At 49.7% G+C, this 12563-nt stretch overlaps 1 protein-coding gene across 1 annotated transcript in view; it reads right to left on the bottom strand.

Annotated features, from left to right (window-relative positions):
* Positions 1 to 12563, bottom strand: part of IQGAP1 (IQ motif containing GTPase activating protein 1) — a 143168-nt gene that overhangs the window by 124269 nt on the left and 6336 nt on the right. The window contains exon 2 of the mRNA XM_038749914.1: positions 12007 to 12106. Within this exon, the coding sequence (XP_038605842.1) occupies positions 12007 to 12106 (100 nt within the window). The remainder of the gene's footprint in view (positions 1 to 12006; positions 12107 to 12563) is intronic.

Genomic DNA, 12563 nt, shown 5'->3' with positions numbered 1-12563 from the left:
ACTCGGCCTCCCCACTCCACCCATGGCTCAGAGGGATTGAGCTCCAACCACCACATGATCCCAGACGGTTTCCAAACCGATGTGACCCTCCCATCTGGCTGAGGTCATCGGTTCGATGGAGCAAGAAGCTGGGGGAAGTGGGGGAGAATCGCTCTGCTAAGGCCTAAACGGGGGCCGACAGGGACGGAAACGAGGAAAACGAGCGGGGGGCCGCTGCCGAGAGCCACCAGAAACCCCTCCGACCCACTCGAGGGCCCGTTGCAAGAGAGGCGCCCACCGGACCCACAGGAGGTGGACGGCTGGCTCGGGATCCCACTCTTCCCAGACTGGGTCGCTGCTTCCAAACGTCCGGATGAAGAGCCCCGCGTGGAAAACTTGGTCCTCTCTTAATAATAACGATGGCACTTATTAAACACCTACTCTGTGCCAAGCTCCGTTCTAAGCTCTGGGGAGGTTACAAGGTGATCAGGTTGTCCCACGGGGGGCTCACAGTCTTAATCATATTTATTACATATTTATTACTCTATTTATTTATTTATTTATTTATTTTGCTTGTACATTTCTATCCTACTTATTTTATTTTGTTGGTATGTTTGGTTCTGTTCTCTGTCTCCCCCTTTTAGACTGTGAGCCCACTGTTGGGTAGGGACTGTCTCTATGTGTTGCCAGTTTGTACTTCCCAAGCGCTTAGTACAGTGCTCTGCACATAGTAAGCGCTCAATAAATACGATTGATTGATTAATCCCCGTTTTCCATATGAGGTAACTGAGGCACAGAGAAGTGGAGTGACTTGCCTAAAGTCGCCCAGCTGACAATTGGCAGAGCCGGGATTTGAACCCATGAACTCTGACTCCAAAGCCCGGGCTCTTTCCACTGAGCCACGCTGCTTCTCTCTTGTTCAAGAGCTCCTTCAGACAGGAAACCAGAAAGCCACCCCCTCTGACACGCTCACAAGGGGTAGCTCCTCCTTTCAACGGCCTTAGTCATAATAATAATGGTATTTGTTGAGCACTTACTATATGCCAGGCACTGTTCTAAGAGCTACGGTAGATACAAGATAATCGGGTTGGACGCAGGCCCTGTCCCACCGAAGGCTCAGTCTTAATCCCCATGGTAATAATAATAATAATAATAATAATGGTAGCATTTATTAAGCTGTTTTATTATTATTAATATTTATTATTATTACCATCCCAGCGCTTAGAACAGTGCTTTGCACATAGTAAGCGCTTAACAAATGCCATTATTATTATTATTATTAAGTGCTTACTATGTGCAAAGCACCGTTCTAAGCACTGGGGAGGTTACAAGGTGATCAAGTTGCCTCAGGGGGGGACTCGCAGTTTTAATCCCCATTTTACACATGAGGGAACTGAGGCACAGAGAAGTGAAGTGACTTGCCCAAGGTCATAGAGCAGATAAGTGGTGCAGCGAGGATTAGAACCTAGGTCCTTAATAATAATAATAATGTTGGTATTTGTTGAGCGCTTACTATGTGCAAAGCACTGTTCTAAGCACTGGGGGGAACACAAGGAGATGAGGTTGTCCCATGTGGGGCTCACAGGCTTAATCCCCATTTTACAGATGAGGGAACTGAGGCACTGATGACCTTTGTTAAGCGCTTACTATGTGCAAAGCACTGTTCTAAGCACTTGGGGGATACAAGGTAATCAGGTTGTCCCTTGTGGGGCTCACAGTCTTAATCCCCATGGTAATAATAATAATGATAGCATTTATTAAGCGCTTACTATGTGCAAACCACTGTTCTAAGCACTGGGGAGGTTACAAGGTGATCAGGTTGCCCCAGGGGGGACTCACAGTTTTAATCCCCATTTTACACATGAGGGAACTGAGGCACAGAGAAGTGAAGTGACTTGCCCAAGGTCATAGAGCAGATAAGTGCTGGAGCGCGGATTAGAACCTAGGTCCTTAATAATAATGATGATGATGACCTTTGTTAAGCGCTTACTATGTGCAAAGCACTAAGAACTTGGGGGATACAAGGTAATCAGGTTGTCCCACTTGGGGCTCACAGTCTTAATTCCCATTTTACAGATGAGGGAACTGAGGCTCAGAGAAGTTAAGTGGCTTGCCCAAGGTCACACAGCTGACAAGTGGCAGAGCAGGGATTCAAACACTGGATTCCTATCCACTAGGCCACTCTGCTTCTTCCATCCACCTCGGGGCAACAGCAAAATTGCAAAACAGCAAAACAGCAACAGCAAAACCACAGGCAGGGCCCCCATGGGTGGACAGAAAAAAGGATCCTTGTGGCTTGGAGATCCCGGAATTACGGCTACTCCACTCGCCCTGATCTTGACCTGGCCCTAAATCATCCTAAATTGCACTCTCCCGGGCGCTTCGTTACACAATAAGCCCTCGATAAATCCCACCGATCGACTGACTCCATCGCTGTGGCAAATGAGCCCATGCGGCTGAAGTTTAACCCGGCCCTAAATTCATTCACCGCATCTACAATCGCTGACCTTCAGGGCAGGGGGCAAAAACGAACTCTGGAGGCAGACGGATTTTTTCATTTTTCATTGCACTTCGGCAATTTTAGAATTCTATTTTACGCGCACACGCAATCGCAACGTCGATAAGCGTCCTAACGTTAGGCCGGTTCAGTCATTTCCCAAGCTGCGGGAAGGCATTTCGTTGATCCTCAAAGCCCCGGGACCCAAAGGAATCACATCTTTCTTTCTTCAAAAGCAACCGCTCGCCAAGCTCCAGGGAGGGAGGTTGAATGTTTCCGAATCTCGGTGTCACCGAACCCCGGGGAGCTGGGCAGCCCCTCCCAAGGCCTTGTATCAAAGGGAAACTGTAAGTGAGGGAACCTAATCAGGTCAAGCATCCCCCTTCGCTTCTCCCTCCTCGTCTGCTTTCCGCCTTCTCCTCCTCCACAACAGCTTGCCCCGGAGAGGTTCTCTAGGCAACGGGAGTTGGGGAAAACACAGAGAAACCACCATGACTCACTTCCTGATTTTGCTTTCCTCCGCGCTCACCGCCACTCTTGCGCAGAGCCCTTCCGGGGGCAGGGGCTCCATTTCGGAGCCCCAAGCCGGGGGACCCCGGGAGGGGCAGCTGTGGCCCTCCAAGACGCCCCTACGGGGTGTCTGAACGAGCAGGAGTCCCCGGCACCCTGCCCAGGGGCAAGGGACACATCCGGGTCCCACTAATCCCCTTCCCGCCCGGCCCGATCGTCCACACCACCCGCCACCCCGAGAAACTGGTGGGGCGGGCCACACGGGCTGAGGATCTGGGCCTCTTCCTCCAGGAAGCGGGCCTGCGGCTCCCCGGAGCCGGGACCTCGGGCACCGGAGTCAGGAAGCCCCCGTGTCCGTCCCTCGAAGCTTCGGATTTGGCTCTGGGGAGGGGGCCGGCCCCGGAAGGCTGCCGCAACGTGCCGATTTCCTTCCCGACGGTGCCCGCGCAGGTGCCACGGCCAACCGTTTCTACGGACTCCTCCTCGCGTGCGGGCCAAGGCGGGATAACGTCCCTCCTCTCGATCGATCGTATTTATTGATTTATTGAGCGCTTACTGTGTGCAGGGCGCTGTACTAAGCACTTGGGAAGTACATAGAGAGACGGTCCCTACCCAACAGTGGGCTCACAGTCTCCTCTCCCCACCGGCGTGCTGTCCACGGCAGAGAGGGAGGACTCGCCTTTTTAGGGGCGTCGGCGGATATCGGTGCTCGGGGTCCATTTTGGTAGAGACGCCTCAGCGCTCAGAGAGTTCAGTCCACTGGGGAGGAGGGTCAAGCAGCCACAAAACACCGAAGTAGTGGCTACAGCCTGGGCCCGGGCGTCAAAAGAACCTGGTTTCTACCCTCGGCTCCACCGCTTGTCTGCTGTGTGACCGCAGATAAGGCGCTTCACTTCTCTGTGCCTCAGTTACCTCATCTGCAAAACGGAGTGTGAGACTGAAAGGCCCACGTGGGACAGAGACCGTGGCCAACCCTATTTTGCTCATTTCCACCCCATCATCATCAATCGTATTTATTGAGCGCTTACTGTGTGCAGAGCACTGGACTAAGCGCTTGGGAAGTCCAAGTTGGCAACATATAGAGACGGTCCCTACCCAACAGTGGGCTCACGGTCTAAAAGGGGGAGACGGAGAACAAAACCAAACATACTAACAAAATAAAATAAATAGGATAGATATGTACAGGTAAAATAAATAAATAAATAGAGTAACAAATATGTACAAACATATATACAGATTAGTACGGTGCCCGGCACACAGTAAGCACTTAAACACCATAATAACAATTATTATTGTCTCCCAAACCGTAGGGAAAGGAAGGTTTCTCTCTGCTCAGGAGAGGTTCGACCAAGGCCCACTGCTGCAGCCCTGGCCTTCACCGAGCATGTGACGCCTCAAGGAGCGAACTGCTTATGGGTCTGATGGTGAAAAAGGAAATTGGGTAACTGAAAAAAGAAAGACACCAAGGCATCGTATCGTCATGGTTACAACTGAGGGCCAAATACACGAGAAGCAAAAGGACAAAAATCAAGAGATCTAGGGAGTAAGAACAGCCTTCGTAATTTCATCCTTCGGGGGAGAAAGAGGATGAACGCCCCGCATTAAACAACGAAGGAGGGTAGTGAAATGGATCACGATTCGAGCGACTTGAGTTTGGTATTTTACAGCCTGCTTTCAACGGAGAAGGTGCATTTGTTCCATCTGAAACAAAATGCAACTCTGAGAATTACTCCTAGCGGGAAACCCTGAAAGGAGTTCCAAAAAAAACCTGATGCGAGACAGAAAGCCGCTGCCTCGGACCGTTATGGGGAAAATGAGCTCACTCCTAATCCATAATTATCCCTGGAAAAGGAAGGTTTCCTCCCCTGGTGAGAGCCGAAGGACCGGATGAGAGGCCGAGAGCACAGGCGAGTGGCGCGGCCCAGTGGAAACAGCCTGGGCCTGGGAGTTGGGGGAGCTGGGTATCTAATCCTGGCTCCGCCACTTCATAATAATAATAATAATAATAATAATAATAATAATAATAATAATAATAATAATAATGGCATTTGTTAAGCACTTACTATGTGCAAAGCACTGTTCTAAGCACTGAGGAGGGGAAACAAGGTAATGAGGTTGTCCCACGTGGGGCTCACAGTCTTAATCCACATTTTACAGATGAGGTAACTGAGGCTCAGAGAAGTTAAGTGACTTACCCAAGGTCACACAGCAGACACGTGGCGGAGCCGGGATTCGAACCTGTGATCTCTGACTCTAAAGCCTGTGCTCTTTCCACTGAGCCACGCTGCTTCTCCTTGCCTTCCTTCCTCTCCCCCTCCTCCCCCTCCCCATCCCCCCGCCTTACCTCCTTCCCCTCCCCACAGCACCTGTATATATGTGTTCTTATTTTATTTGTATTTTATTTGTACATGTTTATTCTATTTATTTTGTTGATATATTTTGTTTTGTTCTCTGTCTCCCCCTTCTAGACTGTGAGCCCACTGTAGGGACCGTCTCTATATGTTGCCAACTTGGACTTCCCAAGCGCTTAGTCCAGTGCTCTGCACACAGTAAGCGCTCAATAAATACAATTGAATGAAATGAATGAATGTATATATGTTTGTACCTATTTATTACTCTTTATTTATTTTACTTGTACATATTTATTCTATTTATTTTATTTTGTTGATATGTTTTGTTTTGTTCTCTGTCTCCCCCTTCTAGACTGTGAGCCCGCTGTTGGGTAGGGACCGTCTCTAGATATTGCCAACTTGGACTTCCCAAGCGCTTAGTCCAGTGCTCTGCACACAGTAAGCGCTCAATAAATACAACTGAATGAAATGAATGAATGTATATATGTTTGCACCTATTTATTACTCTTTATTTTATTTGTACATATTTATTCTATTTATTTTATTTTGTTAATATGTTTTGTTTTGTTCTCTGTCTCCCCCTGCTAGACTGCGAGCCCGCTGTTGGGTAGGGACCGTCTCTATAGGTTGCCAACTTGGACTTCCCAAGCTCTTAGTCCAGTGCTCTGCACACAGTAAGCGCTCAATAAATACAATTGAATGAAATGAATGAATGTATATATGTTTGTACCTATTTATTACTCTTTATTTTATTTGTACATATTTATTCTATTTATTTTATCTTGTTAATATGTTTTGTTTTGTTGTCGGTCTCCCCCTTCTAGACTGTGAGCCCGCTGTTCGGTAGGGACCGCCTCTATACGTTGCCAACTTGGACTTCCCAAGCGCTTAGTCCAGTGCTCTGCACACAGTAAGCGCTCAATAAATACAACTGATTGATTGATTGACTGGCAGCAGTCAGACCTTCCCACTTCCTCCGGCTGGGCCTCCTGGTTCCTGCCCCCCAGCATCCGACCCCACCGAGGGAGGGTGGGAGGGGAAAAGAGAGGAAATACAATTGAATGAAATGAATGAATGAACCTTGGGCAAGTTACTTAACTCCCCCGTGCCCCAGTTTCCTCATCTCTAAAATGGGGATTCAGTGTCTGTTCTTCCTCTCGGACTCCTTTCCCATATTTACAGATATGTAGTCTTCCCAGACTGAGCCCCTTCCTTCCTCTCCCCCTCGTCCCCCCTCCATCCCCCCCATCTTACCTCCTTCCCTTCCCCACAGCACCTGTATATATGTTTGTACATATTTATTACTCTATTTATTTATTTTACTTGTACATACCTATTCTATTTATTTTATTTTGTCAGTATGTTTGGTTTTGTTCTCCGTCTCCCCCTTGTAGACTGTGAGCCCACTGTTGGGTAGGGACCGTCTCTCTATGTTGCCAACTTGGACTTCCCAAGTGCTTAGTCCAGTGCTCTGCACACGGTAAGCGCTCAATAAATACGATTGATGATGATGACTGCCTCTATATGTTGCCAACTTGGACTTCCCAAGCGCTTAGTCCAGTGCTCTGCACACAGTAAGCGCTCAATAAACACGATTGATTGATTGATATGTAGTCATCTTGCATTTACCCTGTGCTTGGCACAGGGTAAATGCTTAAGAAATAAGAAATACCACAGTCATTATTACTATTATTCTTAAAGGGGAGAGGGAGAGGCCGCCGTGCCTGGGCGCTCTCTGACTCAGGTCATCATCAATCCTATTTATTGAGCGCTTACTATGCGTTCAAGAGGTCACCCACTTGGCAACCTTGGAGAATCTCAACGTGCCCAAGGTACTAAGGGTGACTAGTGGCCCCCCAACCCCTCCACCCCGATCCTTCCGTACATATCGACAACTCGCCCGCCCTAATCAATCAATCGCCCTACAGTCGGGCGCATCTCCCCCTAAGCAGCAGCCTGACCTTAGTGGAAAGAGGACGGGCCTGGGCGTTAGAGGACCTGGGTTCTCAACCTGGCTCTGTCAATCAATCGTATTTATTGAGCGCTTACTGTGTGCAGAGCACTGTACTAAGCGCTTGGGAAGTACAAGATGGCAACATAGAGAGACAGTCCCTACCCAACAGTGGGCTCACAGTCTAACAGCCAGTCACTGGCCTGCCGTGTGCCCTCGGCCGAGTCACTTACCTTATCGGGGCGTCAAGTTTCTCATTGGCAAAACGGGGATTCAATGCCTGGTTTCCCTCCTATATTGCGAGCCCCATGTGGGACCTGATTAACTTGCATTTTCCCAGCGCTTAGTGAGGTGCTTAGCGTAGACTAAGCGCTTAACTTCTAGACTGTGAGCCCACTGTTGGGTAGGGACCGTCTCTATACATTGCCAACTTGTAATTCCCAAGCGCTTAGTACAGTGCTCTGCACACGGTAAGCGCTCAATAAATACGATTGATTGATTAACGAATAATAATAATATTGGCATTTATTAAGTGCTTACTATGTGCAAAGCACCGTTCTAAGCGCTGGAGAGGTTACAAGGTGATCAGGTTGTCCCACGGGGGCTCACAGTCTTAATCCCCATTTTACAGATGAGGGAACTGAGGCCCAGAGAAGCTAAGTGACTTGCCCAAGGTCACACAGCTCCATGATTATTAATGGGGGAAACTCCGCTAAAAGGAGCTCAGATACTCAGTATTTTCGGCATGGTGCTTATCTTCAACCGGGCCATAATTCAAGGGCGTTCAGTTGTTTTAAGAAACAAGGGGAATGGATAATCCAACCTAAAGAGCTTCCATCTTGGTAGGCACGACAATACACTTGGAGAAGCGGCGTGGCTCAGTGGAAAGAGCCCGGGCTTGGGAGTCGGAGGTCATGGGTTCTAATCCCGGCTCCGTCGCTTGTCGGCTGTGTGACTTTGGGCAAGTCACTTCACTTCTCTGGGCCTCAGTTACCCACTCTGTCAAATGTGAGCCCCACGCGGGATCGCCTTGTATCCACCCCAGCGCTCTGAACAGTGCTTTGCACATAGTAAGTGCTTATCAAATGCCTCATTATTATTATTATTATTATTATTACTTAGAGTGGAAGGTCCCTGTGGGAAAGAGTGAGGAAGTGGGAGTCAGGAAGGTCTAGTCTGCCACGGGACTGCTGGTTGGCCTGGGCCAGTCAGTCAATTGCTCTGGCCTCGGTTTCCTCATCTGCCAAGTGGGGGGAAGAAAAAACTACCTGCTCGTCTTCCCTCTTTAACTGTGAGCCCCGAGTAGGAGAGGTATCGTGTGCCTCTCCCTTGCTCACTCACTCAATCATATTTATTGAGCGCTTACTGTGTGCAGAGCACTGTACTAAGCGCTTGGCAAGTACAATTCGGAAACAGAGAGAGGCAACCCTGCCCACAACGGGCTCACGGTCTAGAAGGGGGGAGACAGACATCAAAACACATACACAGGCATCGATAGCATCGATATAAACAAACAGAATTACAGATATGTACACATCAAAACGAGTACACAGGCATTAACATAAATAAATAGAATTCACTCAATCGTATTTATTGAGCGCTTCCTGTGTGCAGAGCACTGTCCTAAGCGCTTGCTCTTTAATTGTACCCGATCTGATCGTCTTGCCTTCATCCCTGGACTTTGCATAGTGTTTGGACCACTGGAAGCACCTAATAGATAGCATCATCCTCATATCTCAGGCTTCGGTGACACCTCCCAAGCTCTCAGGAGAGTGCACCGCACCCCAAGGGCGCTCACAAAATACCACAACTGCTACGGCTACTAAAGCGGTAAGCCTAGTCCATTGAGAGAAGCCGAGCAGGGACAATTTTTCTTTTGCAACTTTTACCCGCTGCCCTCTCCCCACCCGCTTACTTAAGTTAAAACTCTCGCTCCCAACTGTGAACACTCCAGTAAGTGGGAGGGATCAAAGGAGAGAGAAAGAGAGAGGAAAGAAAGTCTTTTTGGTCGCATGAGAAAATAAAAGCTGCATTTTCCATCATGGAAAGGCCCAGGCATTCCACAAAATGGGCTGTGAGCACCTTGGAAGACGCACTGATTGGTGATGATATTTATTAAGTGCTTACTACGTGCAAAGCACTGCTCTAAGCGCTGGGGAGGGGACACAGCGATCAGGTGGGAGCTACTGGAGAACCTCATGGAAAAGGGTTCGGAAACTAAGCTCTCCTGTTGAGTCACCTGGCTGGGAACAGCAACTTCAAACTGGAAGGAACAAGTCAATGGCATTTATTAATAATATTAATAATTGTGGCATTTGTTAAGCGCTTACTACGTGCCAAACACCGTTCTAAGCTCTGGGTAGGTACGAGGTAATCAGGTAGGATACGGTCCCCGTCCCACATGGGGCTTCCAGTCTGCGCTCTTTCCACTGAGCCACGCTGCTTCTCCGAATAATAATAACGGCATTTATTAAGCGCTTACTATGTGCAAAGCACTGTTCTAAGCGCTGGGGAGGTTACAAGGCGATCAGGTTGTCCCACGGGGGGCTCACAGTCTTCATCCCCATTTGACAGATGAGGTAACTGAGGCCCAGAGAAGTGAAGTGACTTGCCCAGAGTCACACAGCTGACAACTGGCGGAGTCGGGATTTGAACCCATGACATCCGACTCCAAAGCCCGCGCGCTTTCCACTGAGCCACGCTGCTTCCCCTAAAAATAATAACGGCATTTATTAAGCGCTTACTATGCGCAAAGCACTGCTGTAAGCACTGGGGAGGTTACAAGGCGATCAGGCTGTCCCACGGGGGGCTCACAGTCTTCATCCCCATTTGACAGATGCGGTAACTGAGGCCCAGAGAATAATAATAATAATAATGATGGCATTTGTTAAGCGCTTACTAGGTGCAAAGCACTGTTCTAAGCGCTGGGGAGATACAAGGCGATGAGGCTGTCCCACATGGGGCTCACAGTTTTAATCCCCCTTTTACAGATGAGGTAACTGAGGCGCAGAGAAGTGACTTGCCCCAGGTCACACAGCAGACATGCGGCGGAGGCAAGATTCGAACCCATGACCTCTGACTCCAAAGCCCGGGCTCTTTCCACTGACCCACGCTGCCCATGAATGAACGCTCAGTCTGACGCACCGCCCCCGGTAATAAGCGCTCAGTAAATACCACCGACTGATGGATTACACAGTCGATTCTAACTTGGCCCTTCCCGGGCATTTTGCCCAGAACGGGAAAGGGGCCAGAGGGCGAGGATCCCTGGAAGCGGCAGAGCGAGCGGGCCAGCTAAGGCGGCCTCTGAAAAGGGAAGGAAACTGAGCCGCCTCCGCAGCTGCGGCATCGCTCTTCCCCGAACGACGCTCCCCCCCGAAATCCCGACCTTCCACCCCGCTTTATTTGAACGAAACCACACCTTCGACCCCTCCCACCTTCCGCGCATCCATTTCGACGACGTGCCCATTTCAACATGTCGTCCGACGGGAGAGCTGGAAGCCCGGGGGGGCCGACGTCCCTCGGCGCTCCGGCGCCAAACGCTACGAGCCTCGGTTAATATGTTCGTGAATATGTTTCATTTTCTTCTCCGTCTCCCCCTTCTACACTGTGAGCCCGCTGTTGGGTAGGGACCGTCTCCAGATGATGCCAACCTGGACTTCCCATCATCACCATCAATCGCATTTATTGAGCGCTTACTATGTGCAGAGCACCGGACTAAGCGCTTGGGAAGTACAAATTGGCAACATATAGACACAGTCCCTACCCAACAGTGGGCTCACAGTCTAAAAGGGGGAGACAGAGAATCAATCAATCATATTTATTGAGCGCTTACTATGTGCAGAGCACTGGACTAAGCGCTTGGGAAGTCCAAATTGGCAACATATAGGGACAGTCCCTACCCAACAGTGGGCTCACAGTCTTAAAGGGGGAGACAGAGGACAAAACCAAACGTACTAACAAAATAAAATAAATAGAATAGATTTGTACAAGTAAAATAAATAGAGTAATAAATATGTACAACCATATATACATATATACAGGTGCTGTGGGGAAGGGCAGGAGGTAAGAAGGGGGGGATAGAGAGGGGGATGAGGGGGAGAGGTCCCTATTGATCAATCAATCTGTGGTACTTCACTCCTCTAATATTAATTTTCTTACTGTGCCTCTCTCTTGCCTATCTCGCCAATGACCCCTAGCCCACATCCCGCCTCTGGCCTGGAATTCCCACACCTCCTCAAATCCAACAGACAATTACTTTTCCCCACTTCAAAGCCTTATTGAAAGCACACCTGCTCCAAGAGGCCTTCCCAGACTAAGCCCCCTTTCCTCTTTTCCCACTCCCTTCTGGATTGCCCCGACTTCCCTTTTTTCTTCCCCCACCCAGCCCCACAGCTCTTATGCACGTATCTGTACATAAGAGAAACAGCGGGGCTAAGTGGAAAGAACACAGACTGGGGAGCCAGAGGTTCCCAAGCGCTCAGTACAGTGCTCTGCACACGGTAGGCGCTCAATAAAGACGATTGATTGCCCGAAAAGACGACCGACTCCTTCCGCGGGACGGTGGGAAACGCTCCAGTCGGAGGAAGACAGAAGCGGAGGAGTTTGCTTACTAAATTCAAACCTTTCCCCCACCGTCCTTTAGCTTCGCCGTCTCCCCCATCCCCGCCGGGAACGTGGCCCGTTTCGCACCCACGCCCTCGCCGCCGTCCGCCTCTTACCTCTTGGCCTCTTCCAGGTGACACAAGTACTCGTAGGCCACGTTCTGTCGTCTTCGCTCGTCCATCTCCTCCGCCGTGAGCCTCTCATTATCCAAGACGGCTGCAAAAACGACAGGAGGCACCGACTCAGCCACCCCATCGCATTTACTGAGCGCTTACCGTGCGCAGAGCACTGTGCTAAGCGCTTGGGAGAGTACAATATAACAAGGAACAGGCACACACTCGTCCTCCGCCCGCGACGCGCTCACGGGCGGGGATGGGGAGGATTACAGTCCTTCGCTGGCAGGAAGGGATAATCAATCAATCAATTGGATTTATTGAGCGCTTACCGTGTGCAGGGCACTGTACTAAGCGCTTGGGGAGTCCAAGTTGGCGACATATAGAGACGGTCCCTACCCAACAGTGGGCTCGCAGTCTAGGAGATAAATAGGGATAAATGCCCTCACCAGTTCTCTAGACTGTCAGCTCGTTGTGGGCAGGGAATGCATCCGCTTAGCATCCTCTCCCAAGCGCTTAGTACAGTGCTCGGCACACAGTAAGCGCTCAATAAACACGAA

The sequence above is a fragment of the Tachyglossus aculeatus genome, chromosome 8 (genome assembly GCF_015852505.1).
Source record: "Tachyglossus aculeatus isolate mTacAcu1 chromosome 8, mTacAcu1.pri, whole genome shotgun sequence".
Taxonomy (NCBI): Eukaryota; Metazoa; Chordata; class Mammalia; order Monotremata; family Tachyglossidae; genus Tachyglossus; species Tachyglossus aculeatus.
This window is presented reverse-complemented; position numbering and strand designations above follow the sequence as displayed.